At 35.1% G+C, this 17,346-nt stretch overlaps 1 protein-coding gene across 1 annotated transcript in view; it reads right to left on the reverse strand.

Annotated features, from left to right (window-relative positions):
- Window positions 1-17,346, reverse strand: part of gas6 (growth arrest-specific 6) — a 21,220-nt gene extending 3,874 nt beyond the window's left edge. Inside the window, exons 1-13 of the mRNA XM_077563097.1 lie at window positions 16,760-17,346; window positions 14,813-14,973; window positions 10,165-10,189; window positions 10,014-10,076; window positions 8,139-8,261; window positions 6,390-6,509; window positions 3,773-3,898; window positions 2,352-2,473; window positions 2,077-2,195; window positions 1,291-1,480; window positions 1,059-1,223; window positions 222-390; window positions 3-142 (exon numbers count right to left, since the gene is read on the reverse strand). Of these exons, the coding sequence (XP_077419223.1) occupies window positions 3-142; window positions 222-390; window positions 1,059-1,223; window positions 1,291-1,480; window positions 2,077-2,195; window positions 2,352-2,473; window positions 3,773-3,898; window positions 6,390-6,509; window positions 8,139-8,261; window positions 10,014-10,076; window positions 10,165-10,189; window positions 14,813-14,973; window positions 16,760-16,838 (1,602 nt within the window). The 5' untranslated portion in view covers window positions 16,839-17,346. The remainder of the gene's footprint in view (window positions 1-2; window positions 143-221; window positions 391-1,058; window positions 1,224-1,290; window positions 1,481-2,076; window positions 2,196-2,351; window positions 2,474-3,772; window positions 3,899-6,389; window positions 6,510-8,138; window positions 8,262-10,013; window positions 10,077-10,164; window positions 10,190-14,812; window positions 14,974-16,759) is intronic.

Below are 17,346 nucleotides of genomic sequence, written 5' to 3' on the forward strand. Positions count from 1 at the left end.
ACGTCCCTCCATTCATCAGTGCCAGGGTGATAGTCAGCCAGAGCGATGGAGAAGGGGATCGTGCCTTCGTGAACAAGAGCAAAGAGCACTCCGATGCCGGTAGTGGGGTAAAGGGTCAACTGGACACTCAGGTTCTGGGACTCTAAGCGCAAACAAGGAATGTTCGATTCACAAAAATGGTGAACGCACTATCATATACACACACACTAAACACTGCTCACCATAAGAGATGTTGAAAAGAGCAAAACCCGTGCCGGGGTAATACGCTCCCGGATTCTCGGTGCTGAAACACTGAATGTTCTCGTTAGTCATGATGCTTTCCTGCATCGACCGGTCTTCTCCAGTCATCCAGCGCCACTCCTTCATGCAGCCGTCCAGACGCGGGTTCACCTACAAACAAGGGCACAGGTTGAGATGACCAGGCAGATCCGTACGAGGAATATGGAAGACCAAAACTGCCAAAATAATAAATACAGTAAGTGAAAAAATATATATATTTAAAATATATATAATTAAAAAAATACATTAAAAAATAGATATAAATGGAAATAAGAAAAAATATATATATATAAAAAAATAACAATAAAAGGGAAAATACAAAAATAAATATATAAATAGAATTAAATATCAATCAATAAATAAAAACTTATTTCATGTTGCAGACGCTCTGTCAGGACGAAATGTTATTCAAATGAGGGGGCGTGTCTTTGGTTGAACTCCGGGTCGGCGAACAAGGAAGTCTCGCCGGCTTGCATGGAGAGCTCCAGCAATGGATGACTATCTTGTCCACTGTCACGACTTTTTGCAAGTTGTGTTTATTTCCACATTTATTTTTTGAATCTTGTTTTTTTATTATTTAGTTTTTTATATATATATCTTTTTTTTTTAAATATATATACATATACATTATTTTTTTACGATTTTTTTTTTTCATTTATATATACTTTTTTGTATATATATTTTTTAAAACCGTTTTTATTTTCACTTTAATTAATTTTTTTATTTTATTTTGGCAGTTTTGGTCCTCTATAGAAGAAAGGTGAGAACAAAACCAAAACCTTGCTGACGAGGCTGCCCTCCTTAAAGGGGACTCCTCCGACGGTGAGGTTGAGCTCATGCATGTCCTTCTTCAGCGTGAACAGATCGCCATTAACGGCGATCTTCATGACGGCCTCCCTGTCGATCTTAATCACCAGACTCCGCCCCTGCTCCTCCACCGAAATCTGGTAGGAAAACGATAAACATTCTGATCAGAACTGACGAGTCCACTCGTGATGAGAAATCACCGACCTTCCTCCACTGGCCGTCGTTGACGACGGGTCCGCTGCTGGTGACCCTGCTGACTGTGCCGTACTTCAGCTGCAACTCCAGTTTCCCGTGATGAATTGCGAGCACTATCCAGGAGCTGTTCAGGTGACCTCCGGCGAAGAAGATCACACCCTCCGAGTCGTACGTGCGGAAATCAAACTCTGCGGAAAAACTGCAGCAGAAAGAGTGAGCGTGAAAAAGAAAAGGATCTTAAAATTGATTAGGAGGGATATTACATAGAGAGATTACATTACATTACATAGACTTTACATAGACTTTTTTTTATTAAAGCTACTGAGCGTAGAAAATTCAATTTTGAATCGTTTTCGTTTTTTAAAAAGCATTTTTATTTTATTTCATTAATGTAATTGTTTTTTGAATTTTTGTTTTTTTGTTAGTTTTTGTTAACTAAAATAACCTTGTGTGGAAAACAGGGTTGAATTTCGGGAGCTTTTTCAATAGCATTGCCACACCATGTTAATACTTGGACGGGCCACCTATGAAGATTTCAAGAAAATGTCATCAAAATTATTATTTTTTTTTTTTAATTGTGTCGCGACCAGATATACCGCATGTAACATTAGTTCGCTGTCACTCACTTGTGGATCATGAGGTTAGAGGAGATGCAAGTAGCAGGACTGAGTCCACCCACCCAAATACATTTCAAATCTGTGGGAAACACTGCTACTATATCAAAATTTTCCATGTGCTTAAAAAAATGCTTTCAAATGTGGAGTCAGGAGACGTCCATCCAAAACACGTCCTCACCCAGTGTTGATCCTTCGACGGAAGCGCAGCCTCATCACCGGCAGGCCGTTGAACATGCGGCCCAGGTAGAGAGAGCGAGAGTTCCTCTTTAGAGCCGGCGTCATGCAGGGAGTTATAGCCTGCGGGAAAACAACACCGCGTTGTCACTCAAGCGCGTTTGGCAAGCCGCAACACGCACCATCGTTTGATGTGTTCCACTTAACAGGGGGAAATTGTTTACATGTGGAAAGAGATGTACGAGCTCCCAACAAAAAGGTCGGTTATTTGTATTTCACCTTACAGCTCCTGAGGTCCTGTTCCAGCTTCACGCCCTCACGCCCGTCGCACAAACAGCGGAAACTCCCCAGAGTGTTGAGACACTCTTGCGCGCACACGCTTGCCTCGCACTCGTCCACATCTGGGAACGAAAGCGGAGGGGGAAAAAAATGACGACTGCTCGGCCGGCGATTACGAGTGAATTGAAGTGCAGGATTCAATCAAAACATGAGCTCTTAAAAAAAAAACAAAAAAAAAACATCGGAACTGGCTTCCTGTCAGCATGATGATGATGATGATGAGGAGGAGGAATGTAAACAACACTCGTATCAAGTGGGATTTGACGTGAACCGAGACGTTATCGTCCCGCCGCACAACAATGACCTTATATGGCTATAATAAAACGCGATCATTCTCAGAGGAGATACACTGAGGTTACGTAAAGTCTCTTTTCACACAGAAAAAGCAAAAATAGCAAAGAACAATGACGTCACTGTTTTGTTTACTTTCGTGTTGTCACTCAATTCTACATCAGCCGTTCTTGACCTTGTTGGAGGTACTGAACCCCACCAGTTTACACCAGTTAGAAAAATAAAGTATCATGTTTTTGTTTTGTTTTGAATTCAAGACGTAGGTTTACTGGTGAACAAAATGTACAGGGAAAGTTTTCATGATCATTAGTTTTGTTGCTCAACTTGATATTGCAAATCCTGCTGACTAATCGAAATCACAATTTCAATTATTACGTTCCACAATTAGAAAACCGGGCATAATCATAAACAGTTGAGTTGTTTACATTTATATAATTTGCACCTTTTTTTTAATTTTAAAATGACTAATGTAAAAAATCGTGTTTGGTCAAAAAGGAACTTGTATAATTATAGTGTTTCAAATAAATATTTTTTTACATGTTTAAACATTTTCTTGTTTTGTACCAAAAAACAAATGATTGTCCTAATCGTGATTTCAATTATTACCATTATTACCGTGATGAATCTTTTCTTCATAATCAAGCAGCCCTACTGATTCCCTTTCAATCAACTCAACTATATTTATAGAGCACTTTAAAACAACCGCCACTGTTTTCTTAAGATGGAACCCAAGGGCAGCAGATACAAGGAAAACAGCAGAGGCCCCAGAATTGAACCCTGTGGAACACCATACGTTCCCGTTATGTGAATTCTTATTGCATATGTTCATCCGACTCCGACCAATTTTTTTTTTTTAGCTCGACATAGCATCACATGACTTAGCTGAAACAAATAAGACAAGAGATGACAAACGACCCGTTGCCTACTTAAAAGCATTTCTCTCGATTCTCTAGCATTCCTTTGCTGACCCCACAACACAGCTGCATCGGCGCCTGCTGACACCGAAAGCTGCTTCTCCGGCAGGACTCATCAAACCTGTGTGTGTGTGTGTGTGTGCGTGTTACGCTCACCCACGCAGCTCTTGCTCTCGTTGTCAAAGACATAGCCGGGGTCGCACAGACATTCGTAGCCTCCCTCGTTATTCTCACAGTGAGCTGATCCGCACACGTTCATGACGTCTTTGCACTCGTCCACGTCTTTGAAAAGACACAAACGTGGACAGTTAGGAATACTGTATATACATTTGTTCACAAAAATCAACTCACTGAAAATGTATTATTATTATTATTAAGGTACTATGTTTGTCTTGCATTGCATTCCAAATCCACAGAAAATAATTACGCCTACTTACGTATTACGTATAGGGGTGGTATAAGAACCACTGTAAGTGCAACTAAGACATACCTGTCACCTAGTGGCGAATAGTGATATTACAAATTAAATCTATAGCTGACCATGCATATTCGAAGTTCTGCACTCACAGATTTGCATATTCAGGATTTTTTTTAATATTTTCAATTTTCCTGTTTTTCTAAGGTTTTTTTTTTTAAATCTCCAAAGATATATTAAATATCTATCAATGCCTTTGAGAGGTTAAAAACAATTAAATAATAAATACAAATTTTATTTGGCCGATTATTTTGCCCCATGCTTGAAGGACCATAATCAAATTAATTGGTTTTATTTATTCATTTTTTTTATTACCTCCAAACATTTTTTTAATTTTCTTTTTTGGGGAGAATTGAATGTCTATTGGTGTTATTGAAGAATATTTGAGGGTTTAAAAATAAATAAATAAATAAAAATGAAATTTGGCCAATTATTTTGCCCGATGTTTGAAGGGCCATAGTCAGATTAATTGGTTTTATTTATCTATTTTTATTATTATCTCCAAACATATTGAATGTCTATCAGCATTTTTTAAGAATATTTGAGGGTAAAAATAAATAAATAAATAAAATACATTTGGCCAAATATTTTGCCCAATGTTTGAAGGGCTGGTTTTATTCATTTTTTTATTATCTCAAAACATATTGAATGTCTATCGGTGTTTTTGAAGAATATTTTGATGGTTAAAAAAAAATATATATTTATCTATTTTTATTATTATCTCCAAACATATTGAATGTCTATCAGCATTTTTTAAGAATATTTGAGGGTAAAAATAAATAAATAAATAATTAAATTTGGCCAAATATTTTGCCCAATATTTGAAGGGCTGGTTTTATTCATTTTTTTATTCTCTCAAAACATATTGAATGTCTATCGGTGTTTTTGAAGAATATTTGGGGGTTAAAAAAAAATAAAAATAAATGAATAATTAATTTTGGCCAAATATTTTGCCCAATGTTTGAAGGGCTGGTTTTATTCATTTTTTTATTATCTCAAAACATATTGAATGTCTATCGGTGTTTTTGAAGAATATTTGGGGGTTAAAAAAATAATAATAAAAAATAATTAATTTTGGCCAAATATTTTGCCCAATGTTTGAAGGGCTGGTTTTATTAATTTTTTTTTTATTATCTCAAAACATATTGAATGTCTATCTGTGTTTTTGAAGAATATTTTGATGGTTAAAAAAATATATATATTTATCTATTTTTATTATTATCTCCAAACATATTAAATGTCTATCAGCATTTTTTAGGAATATTTGGGGGTTAAAAAAATAAATAATTAAATTGAGCCAAATATTTTGCCCAATGTTTGAAGGGCTGGTTTTATTCATTTTTTTTATTATCTTTAAACATATTGAATGTCTATTGGTGTTTTTGAAGAATATTTTGATGGTTAAAAAATATATATATATTTATCTATTTTTATTATTATCTCCAAACATATTGAATGTCTATCAGCATTTTTTAAGAATATTTGAGGGTAAAAATAAATAAATAAATAATTAAATTTGGCCAAATATTTTGCCCAATGTTTGAAGGGCTGGTTTTATTCATTTTTTTATTATCTCAAAACATATTGAATGTCTATCGGTGTTTTGGAAGAATATTTGGGGGTTAAAAAAAAAAAAATAAAAAATAAATAATTAATTTTGGCCAAATATTTTGCCCAATGTTTGAAGGGCTGGTTTTATTCATTTTTTTATTATCTCCAAACATATTGAATGTCTATCGGTGTTTTTGAAGAATATTTTGATGGTTAAAAAAAAATACATATTTATCTATTTTTATTATTATCTCCAAACATATTGAATGTCTATCAGCATTTTTTAAGAATATTTGAGGGTAAAAATAAATAAATAAATAAATAAATAAATAAATAAATAAATAAATAAATTTGACCAAATATTTTGCCCAATGTTTGAAGGGCTGGTTTTATTAATTTTTTTATTCTCTCAAAACATATTGAATGTCTATCGGTGTTTTTGAAGAATATTTGGGGGTTAAAAAAAAAACAATAATAAATGAATAATTAATTTTGGCCAAATATTTTGCCCAATGTTTGAAGGGCTGGTTTTATTCATTTTTTTTATTATCTCAAAACATATTGAATGTCTATCGGTGTTTTTGAAGAATATTTGATGGTTAAAAAAATAAAAATAAAAAAAAATAATGAAATTTAGCCAATTACTTTGCCCAATGTTTGAAGGGCCATAATCAGATTATTTGGTTTTAGTAACAACACGCGAGCAATTTGTACACACACGCCATACACGCATGTGTGGTTGCTCACCAACGCACATGTGATGTCCTCGCAACATGTAACCTGTGTGACAAGAGCAGTGGTAACTCCCCATCGCGTTACTGCACTCGTGGTCACATCTTCCGTTACGCTCTCGGCACTCGTCAACATCTGCCAGAGGCGGGGGGCGAAGGGCCAAATGGTGGGAGGTTTCAGAGTATGATCCATGTGAAAGCGGCAAAAAAAGAAGATCATGAATTATTTTTGGGCTTGTGTAAGTAACACGCAATATTGCATTTCTCAACTCCTATCTTTTGTTCAGCGAGTACTAAATACTGTTTTAGTGTTTTGGGACTTGAGACTTCTCTTCAGTGGAAAAGACTCAAGTAGACTGAATCCTCCTTGATTTCCACTCTCGGTAAGGTGGCGAGATGAGTCACGGTGGAAAAGTGTGAATTGAGTGGCTGTGAAGCATATTCCCCTCCAACTCACATTGGTGCACTCTTTCCAGTTTGTGCTCATTTTATCTTCACATCTAAAAGTGGAAGCCTTCAATGTCAGCTTATTCAGGGGAGGCGGCATCCTTCCCCTCATATCTATTACACACTATAATAGGAATGGGAATGAATGTCAACCTTGTTAAAGTGCCAAATGAAAACGGTTATGTTTATACTCCAACCTAATATTCATGTAAAACGGCTGAATAAAAATACTTGGTAAGTATTTCGACAAAATACGACTGTTACTTATCAAGATAAGGCAGAACACCCCCCAACTACCCCCCCCCCCCACCCCACAGCAATTTACACAGAATGTTGTCAAAGGTTAGGACATCGTTTAGACTTGTTAAAATGTGCAAGTCTCCATGTTTGTTGTTAACTCATTCACTGCCATTGACGGCTATAGACGTAAAAAATTCATTTGAACTATTTCTATTAGTTTCGCATTTTTTTCCACTTCTGTTAACAAGCGTATGAAAACCTAGATTTTTTTTTATTGTATATATAGAACAGATATAAAATTTGTGATTAATCTTGAGTTTAAATAATTAAGCCATCAAACAAAAAATAAAATATTAAGAAATTAGGGGCATCAGAAGATAATTTTTTTTAATTGTAATTAATCGCATGACTTCAATAGTTAACTCACGATTAATCACAAATTTTATATCTGTTCTAAACGTACAATACATTTTTTTCTAGGTTTTCATACTCTTGTAAACAAAAGTGGAAAAAAATGTGAGAAACTAATAGAAATAGTTTCAATTTTTTTTCCATTTTTGTTAACAAGCGTATGAAAACCTAGGGGAAAAAAATGTATTGTACATTTAGAACCCATGTAAAATTCGTGAAAAATTCGTAGTTAACTAGTGAAGTCATGTGATTAATTACAATCAAAAAAAATTAATCGCTTGATGCCCCTAATAAAAAAAGAAAAGACGATTACATTTTTAAATTGTAATTAATGGATTAATCACTAATTTTATATCTGTTCTCAATGTACAATAAAAAAAATCTAGGTTTTCATACTCTTGTTAACAAAAGTGGGAAAAAAAGTGAAACTAATAGAAATAGCTCAAATGAATTTTTGACGTCTATAGCCGTCAATGGCAGTGAATGAGTTAAAAAGCTCCGCAAGAGAAATAGAGCACAAAGACGAGCTCTCAAAGTGACTGCGTGAGTGAGGTGAAGCCAAACGACAGCTGTCAACGAGGTCACCGACATGACAACGAGTGCTATGCGCTGACCTCACACCCCCACTGCGGGTTCGACATTAAATCTCTCATGGTGATGACAGTACCTCGATCACAGGAGGCCCCCGTCCAACCTGAAAAACAGTGACAGAGGAAGGAACCCTTTTTGTCCTCGCAGCGCACGGTTCCTCGGGAGTTGCAGGGGGAAGGCGAGCATTGGTCTGGAATGTCTTGTGGGAAAACACAAAAAGTAAGACAACACATTTGGCATTAGATTGAAGCTCAACTTTATTTGAAAATAATAATATGCAAAGATTGAAGATAGTCGGATGAATTCTGTAGTACTTCATTAAAATATGACCTGTGTAAAAAGGCCCAAAAATTTGCCCAAAAATTCAAAGTAAATCAAAATGGCGGAATTTCTGTTTTGGTTTAGCATTACCATCGCTGTCCTGTGAAAAATCCTAACCGGTTTTAACTCATTCACTGCCATTGACGGCTATAGACGTCAAAAAAAATTATTTTAACTATTTCTATTAGTTTAACATTTTTCCACTTTTGTTATTATTATTATTATATTTTATATATATATTTTATTTTTTTTAAGAAGAAAAGATTATTAAAAATTAGGAGCGTCAGCCAATTACATTTTTTTATTGTAATTAATTGCATGATTTCACTAATTATTTTTATTATTTAAAAAAAAGAAAAGATTAAAAAAGAAAAGATTATTAAAAATTAGGGGCATCGCATGACTTTACTAGTTAACTCACGATGAATCACGGATTTTATATCTGTTCTAAATGTACAATAAAACAAAATTTCTAGCTTTCCATACTCTTGTTAACAAAAGTGGGGGAAAAACAAATAGAAATAGTTCAAATAAATGTTTTACATCTATAGCCGTCAATGGCAGTGAATGAGTTAAAATATCAAATGATACGCCAGGCCCAACTGTGTAACGTTTGGTAAGTTTTCAAGAAGAAGAATTATTAAATAATAATTCCTACCGGTCCTAATTATTAGAAAAGTTAAGTTATTTAATGCCCCATTTCACTTCTAGTTTTAGTATGTGTGTCCTCTGGCTCATAAGAACATATTATTCCACTACATGCTCTCTACATGTGTTTTTTAAAAAAGCGCTGTTTTCTTGTGCTTGCAGTCTGTGCAAGTCTGTGCATGCCAGCTTGCGATCCGAGTGCCGAGTGTGTGCAGGGCCTGGAGGAAGACGACGCAGCACAGATGCTAGTTCAAGTGTATCAACTGAATCCCAGCCAGTTTCTAAACAGCGCAATGGGAGTTCCATCGGCAGTTTTGACATCAAATTTGAAAAATTACACTTGCTTGTTTGGCAGCACTCTCAACATAACAATAACACGCATACGACTACCAGATGTGTGCAGCTACCGAACTGTGCGTGTGAAAAAATAAATAAATCTGTTTCTCACTTCTGATAATGTGCCGATATCCCGCCAAAAAGTATGCATGACATCATTTGGATGTGAACAGAGGAATGCCAATATGTGTTGTTATAAAAGGTGGGAGAGGCGGAATAATGTGCTGACATGAGGAGAGAGGAAAAGGAGAGCCGTCGTCTTGAAGTTAGCACAAAGCACAACCGCTGAGTCACACAGCCCTCCATCCGCGTCACTCGACTACACTGATGCAGCAGAAATTTTATTCCCAAGTCACGTCAGAGTTTAACTCGCGTCATCTCTGACGAAGAAGGCTGCCTGAATAGCGGACGGGGGGGGGGGGGGGTGCTGCGTCATAATGCTGCAAGTGCAGATGATAGAAGTCAATTGAAAGGGAATTGGGACATTTCCTACTGCAGTATTCACTGCTGCAATGCAGCCTGACTGCCCCTCCCCCCCAAAAAAACAGTGCTTCAATGATGAAGCCAAAATAGGTCAAAATAAAAAAAAAAATTATTTTTTTTTTTTTACAATTTTTACACACAGACAAGTCAACATCAAACCTACTGTGGACGCAGGTGATCAAATCATGTTTCTTCTTTGCTGAGCCTCCAAACCTCTCCAAACAATCTGAGCAGAAGAAAAAAGCAAAAATGAAAAAGATTAAGCAAAATTTGAGGTCAGGAAAAGGCGGTATGATGGTAAAAATACGACTTACTTAAATACTTGGGATAGAAGTAGTCCTAAAGGAGACGAAGACATGAAAAGATCCATTTTAGATGCATAAACATTAATAACTCTTTGACTGCCAGACGTTTTCAGAAAAGGGATGCCGTGGGTGCCAGCCGATTTAAGCATTTTTGACTGATCTTTCAAGGTCCACAGAAAATGATGTGTTTGGACTATGGAAACACACATACTACCAAATGAAAGATTGGACTCTCATCTTTCATCAGAAAAAAAAGTTTGTTTCTACCTTATTCCGTTTTTCAGTAATCAACAATAGAAAATGGTTAGTTTCACCTTTGTTTTAAAAAAAAACGTCTTTTAACGTCTTTGGCACTCCTCCATAGGATTTTACTAAACGTTATTTAACGTTGTTGGCAGTCAAAGAGTTAAACAGAACATGGTCATATATGCATTAACATTTCTATTTTTAAAAAACTTGTGTTACCGTAAAATTTTGTGTAGAACGGGCACCCGTGTGTAATACGCCCTTTCAAAAATTCATTCATTTGTTTCTATGTGTATAAAAGCCTCAATTTACTTTAATTATCATAAAAAAAACAAATGAATGACTAAAGACTCAAAAGATATCAATAAAGTGTAAATGCTTTTAAATCCAGGTTAAGAACTTTTTTCCTTTCACATAACTGTGGTTAAGAATTTTTCAAATCATGTTTTTGAAAACCCAACTCTTATTCATTTTAGTAAGCTCTTTTTCATGGCTTTAGCTCTAAATCTCTTTTGAGTCTGTTTGTAACGGATTTGAAATGTCGCACTTTTAATTACAGTTATGCGAAGCATGTTGACTTACATTGGTGTATGAAATCATAAAGACGTACTGATCACCCATAGGACATTCCATTTGGTATACTTACACAAGAGAATGACTTTCAAGTTCAACACGAAAAAAATCTGCCTTTGAAAACGGTAACAGTGCACAAGTTGATGAAAATAAAAATATGCTTAATTCATGGCTTGCTTTCCTCCCTGCAAAGGGTGCCACGTCCATCGCCAAAGGCATCCTGAGAATTCTCCGAATTCCTGATAAGGAGCAGCAACATCATTGCCTCCCAGCTGCATCTGTAAACCCCCCCCACCCCCCCCCACACACACACACACACACCCCTCCCCCTGCAAAAAAATCTGCCAGAATTCTTCACTGATTCTGCTGCAGGATGACTTTGGAAAGTGTCCGAAATCAGACATCAGCAATAAAACCTCAATAAAAGCTAAAATTGCGCCCCTTGACTTGTGACACAATCTTTATGTATTGATTTTTATTGATTTTTTTTTATTTTTGGTCCGTTGTCTGTCGCAGAGAAAAGTCAACGGAATCGCCTCCCTCTCTTTGCACAGTCAGAGCTTGCAGCAGAGTAAATTGCAGCGTCACGGGCACGTTCAGAATGAATAATGCACCTTGTTTTGACACTGCAGTCTTTGTGTCTCATATTGCAGAAAGCACAAAAAAAGCCTGTCACAGCAGCAAAAGGGAATTTGGCAGTCAAACTCTACAAGATAGAGAATCAATTTGACCTTTTCTTAAAATCGTAATTTCGGATTAAAGGTCATGCCCATGGTATCAATAAATGCTACTATTGATAATAAAATGAGCTGAGCATACATTTTCGGGGTTATTAACTCATCCACTGCCATTGACAGCTATAGACGTAAAAAAATCATTTTAACTATTTCTGTTAGTTTAAAAAAAAATCCACTTCTGCTAACAAGAGTATGAAAACCTAGGAAAAAAATATTGTAAATTTAGAACAGAAAGTTAACTAGTGAAGTCATGTGACAATTAATTAATTAACAATTAACAATTAATTAATTAAAAATGTTAATTGCCTGACGGGCCAAATCAAAAAAATATTAAAAATAAGGGCCGTTTAATCATAATTAATCCCATGATAATGTTATACCTGTTATAAATGTGCAATAAAAAAAATCCTAGGTTTTAAAAAAATGTATTAAATGAAATGAAAAAATGTGATTGCTAACAAGAGTATGAAAACCTAGAAAAAAATTATTGTAAATTTAGAACAGAAATTTAACTAGTGAAGTCATGTGATTAATTACAATTAAAAATGTTAATTGCCTGACGGGCCAAATAAAAAAATAAAAATAAAATAAGGGGTGTTTAATCATAATTAATCGCATGATAATTTTATACCTGTTATAAATGTACAATAAAAAAATCCTAGGTTTTAAAAAAATTAATTAAATGAAATGAAAAAATGTGATTGCTAACAAGAGTATGAAAACCTAGGAAAAAAATGATTGTAAATTTAGAACAGAAATTTAACTAGTGAAGTCATGTGATTAATTACAATTAAAAATGTTAATTGCCTGACGGGCCAAATAAAAAAAATATTAAAAATAAGGGCCGTTTAATCATAATTTATCCCATGATAATTTTATACCTGTTATAATTGTACAATAAAAAAAATCCTAGGTTTTGAAAAAATTTATTAAATTAAATGAAAAAATGTGATTGCTAACAAGAGTATGAAAACCTAGAAAAAAAATTATTGTAAATTTAGAACAGAAATTTAACTAGTGAAGTCATGTGATTAATTACAATTAAAAATGTTAATTGCCTGACGGGCCAAATAAAAAACTAAAAAAAAAATAAGGGGTGTTTAATCATAATTAATCGCATGATAATTTTATACCTGTTATAAATGTACAATAAAAAAATCCTAGGTTTTAAAAAAATTAATGAAATGAAATGAAAAAATGTGATTGCTAACAAGAGTATGAAAACCTAGGAAAAAAATGATTGTAAATTTAGAACAGAAATTTAACTAGTGAAGTCATGTGATTAATTACAATTAAAAATGTTAATTGCCTGATGGGCCAAATAAAAAAAATATTAAAAATAAGGGCCGTTTAATCATAATTTATCCCATGATAATTTTATACCTGTTATAATTGTACAATAAAAAAAATCCTAGGTTTTGAAAAAATTTATTAAATTAAATGAAAAAATGTGATTGCTAACAAGAGTATGAAAACCTAGAAAAAAAATTATTGTAAATTTAGAACAGAAATTTAACTAGTGAAGTCATGTGATTAATTACAATTAAAAATGTTAATTGCCTGACGGGCCAAATAAAAAAATAAATAAATAAGGGGTGTTTAATCATAATTTATCCCATGATAATTTTATACCTGTTATAAATGTACAATAAAAAAAATCCTAGGTTTTGAAAAAATTAATTAAATGAAATGAAAAAATGTGATTGCTAACAAGAGTATGAAAACCTAGAAAAAAATATTGTAAATTTAGAACAGAAAGTTAACTAGTGAAGTCATGTGATTAATTACAATTAAAAATGTTAATTGCCTGACGGGCCAAATAAAAAAAATAAAATAAAATAAGGGGTGTTTAATCATAATTAATCGCATGATAATTTTATACCTGTTATAAATGTACAATAAAAAAATCCTAGGTTTTAAAAAAATTAATTAAATGAAATGAAAAAATGTGATTGCTAACAAGAGTATGAAAACCTAGGAAAAAAATGATTGTAAATTTAGAACAGAAATTTAACTAGTGAAGTCATGTGATTAATTACAATTAAAAATGTTAATTGCCTGACGGGCCAAATAAAAAAATAAATAAATAAGGGGTGTTTAATCATAATTAATCGCATGATAATTTTATACCGGTTATAAATGTACAATTAAAAAAAAATCGAGGTTTTCAAAAAAAATGAAATAAAATTAAAAAATGTGAAACTAATAGACTTTTTGACGTCTATAGTCGTCAATGGCAGTGAATGAGTTAACATTTTGTGAGGAAATTGTACATGTATTCTCATGACCTGCAACCTCATGAAAGCAGCGCGGACACTAATCTGCTGTAAATGGCTCCGAGCGTAAGCAGTGTGATGCATTGTGTTTGTAAAACAGAGTGGGAGGGAATGTATGCAGATTAGGGACACATGACCGAGCAGAATGAAAACATTTCTCAATCTCCAGCAAGATTTTTGCTAAAATAAGAAAATAAGACTGGGGCGGCCTGATTAGATGTGTTGACACGCATGCGCGGATATAAAGGGGCCACACGTGAGACATGTTGTTACCTTCCATTTGGGCAAACTAAGCCAAGCAAATTGAGTGGAACAGTCAAATGTATTCCCCATCGGAGATGATAAGAGAAAATGACACACGTAGTATGAGGACAGCAGCATTTTCCAAAACACCGCATGGCATAAACTACGACTTAGTCATGCTGACTCAAAGACCACCACAGAAACCGAAGAGAAACGATATTTTTGAAAAACATGCCCATCAAATCCCATTCCAACATTATCTTGCTTGTCAGCACTGACGGGAGCATCAACATCGGCAGCTCAGACTATGAATCATCAAGTCACTATAAAACTCATGCAACTCATGCCAGAAGTCTTCAAATTAAAACAGAGTCGATTTGCAGATTTGGATCATGATTGACATTTATAAATAGTACACTCACTCGCTGGTCAAAACATTAGAAAACGCTGCAAATTCCAATTTAAAAAAAAAATGCTTTAAGAGTTACGTTATTCAACTTTGCTCATCGCACACTGATGCCTCCGACAGGAAAATTGTCAACACGGTTTTGAATCGTGATCCCAACTTTTAAGTTTACTCACAGTCTCGGGGTCATTTTCAAACACTTCTCTGGCTTCCTCCTTGGAACACTTCTCTTCCACGCACTCCCTCTCCAAGTGGCCTTGCTTGGTCTCCTCAAACACTTGGTTAGCTCTCCGGTGTCTGCTCAGGAACTGGTTTGCCTTTTGGTGTGACAGGGAAACTGGACAGAATGAAACAAAAGATCAGAGGTGGTAAAAGTACACACATTGTAGAAAGTAGAAGTACGGGAAGTACCCTTAATTCCTTTACTTTCATAAAGTGCTAATGTTGTGAAATGACCCCCCCAAAAAAAGTTAAAATTAGCTGATGATAATGGAAAATATTTGCTGTCCTTCCTCCTACTGTATCAAAGACAAGGATTTTCAAATTCAACTTATATAGAATCCGCTTAAGTTTGAGTCTGGACCGCATCAAGTATGCCACAATAAAGGAGTTTTTCATATTCCCAAAAAGTACAACTAATCAAATCTTCTCAATCTATATTAACTCATTCGCTGCCATTGACGGCTATAGACGTCAAAAATACATTTGAACTATATTTTTTTTTTTTTTACATTTAGAACAGATGTAAAATGTGTGATTAATCGTTGAGTTAACTAGTGAAGTCATGCGATTAATTATGAGTACAAATTTTAATCGCCTGATGCTCTTAATTTCTGAAAAAAAATTAATCTTTTTTTTTTAAAGAAAAGATTATTAAAAAAAAAATCGTAAATCGTAATTAATCGCATGACTTCACTAGTTAACTCATGATTAATCCCAATTTTTTATATCTGTTCTAATACAATAATAACATTCTAGGTTTTCAAACTCTTGTTAACAAAAGTGGGAAAAAATGTTTTACTAATAAAAATAATTTAAATGAATTTTTGACGTCTATTGCCGTCAATGGCAGTGAACAGTCCAGAACATTATTGATTCTTCAGAACGTGAACAAGATTGGTGACCTCATATAGTTGAGTAATATAATGACATTCGATTTCTCGAGTGCTGAAACTTTCTCTGTGCATTCAAGACATGCAGGTCTGTCTGCCAGTGCTCAACAAAAAAAACAACATTATTTTTCCAGTTTTTCTTGAAATTGGCAGTTCTTCCTTTTCATGGTAGGTTTTTGAAAAAATACATGACTGGGAGACTGGATATCTTTTCCTTCCACTTGGTGTGACTTCAGAACCACGTTTCGCCGAAAGCGGAGTCTCATTTTTGCCATGCGTGCGTCAATCACACAGTTGTCATAGCGATTCATAAGATAAACTCATTAAAAGGCAATTTAACTGTTGAATTCCTTCCTATTTACTGCCAAATTCACATTTGGCCTCTCATTCGCATCTAAATCGGTAGCAGTGCGGACTTACATATTAATGTAAGTTAACATTACAAAACAAAAGCAATTTTAAAACTAAATAAACAACCAAAACACAAGCAACAAAAAGGTGAGAGTCGCACTAACATTAAACTTTGGCATCGAGTAGGGGGCCACAAAATATCATGTGTGCTTGCAGATGGCCCTCCAGCCGCAAGTTTGAGACCACTAGCCTAAGATGCCAAGATTTCAAAGGTTGACTTTGTTCTTACTTTTCTCTATTTGCACGTTTGTTTGTTTGTTTTTCAGATTGTCATCCAAAAATCCATGAAAAAGTTACAATCCTTATTTGTTAAAGTAGACAGGAGAGTACAGTTATATCTTCAAATGTAAGGTTTAAAAAAAATGACAGGACTATATATATATATATATATATATATATAATAAATTGTATTTCGTTACTCCCACTACTGCAAAAGACAATCCACAACGACATACATTTGGAAACAATAGAAGGTCAGGTAGCGTGGAGGTGCCCCTACGGTGGTCCTAAGCTCCACAGCGTGGGGGTCTGCTCGGGGGCACCGTGAAGGGCGCCCTGCAGCATAGCAGTTAGCCACCTAGCATGCGAGTGTTTACTTACTACTACTGGGGGAGCCGCGAGCGGCCAGCAGGATTAGCAGCACGGCCGATGCGAGCCACTCTGTCCGGCTCACACGCATCGTGTAGCCGCCGTGTCCGCACCGAGCACCGTAAAGTTTTGTCTTGGAAGAAATAAAATGAAATAAAGTCCTCTCTGCCCGTTGTTGCCTCTTGCGGCTGTGAAGTCGTAGGTAACGTCAGGTTTTCAGGTACTTGTAAAATGAGTGTCGGAGGCTAAACAGCCGTCTTCTCCCCCCGCATGTCTGTCACTGCTAAGCCGCCCTCGTTGTCCTCTGGCTGCGGTTAGCTCGTCTCCATTGCGGTCCGCACTTCTTGTCCTTTGGTTCCTCACCACCTCCTCCTCCTTATACACTTGCGTGTGTGTGTCGACGAGTTACTGCGTGGTGGTGTGCGAGCGAGGCTGCATCATTTTTTTGTTCGATGCAGACTCGCACTTCTTCCATCTTCCCTCCTTTTCAAAGCGTCAAACGGGAATGAAGGTTTGGCGCATTGGCAAGGAATGCAAGCAACGCTTTTAGATTTTTCGCCCTGGGATTTGTAATAAGAATTTTGTGTTGAACATTTTGC

This window comes from Vanacampus margaritifer, chromosome 4 (assembly GCF_051991255.1).
Source record: "Vanacampus margaritifer isolate UIUO_Vmar chromosome 4, RoL_Vmar_1.0, whole genome shotgun sequence".
In the NCBI taxonomy this organism is placed as follows: domain Eukaryota; kingdom Metazoa; phylum Chordata; class Actinopteri; order Syngnathiformes; family Syngnathidae; genus Vanacampus; species Vanacampus margaritifer.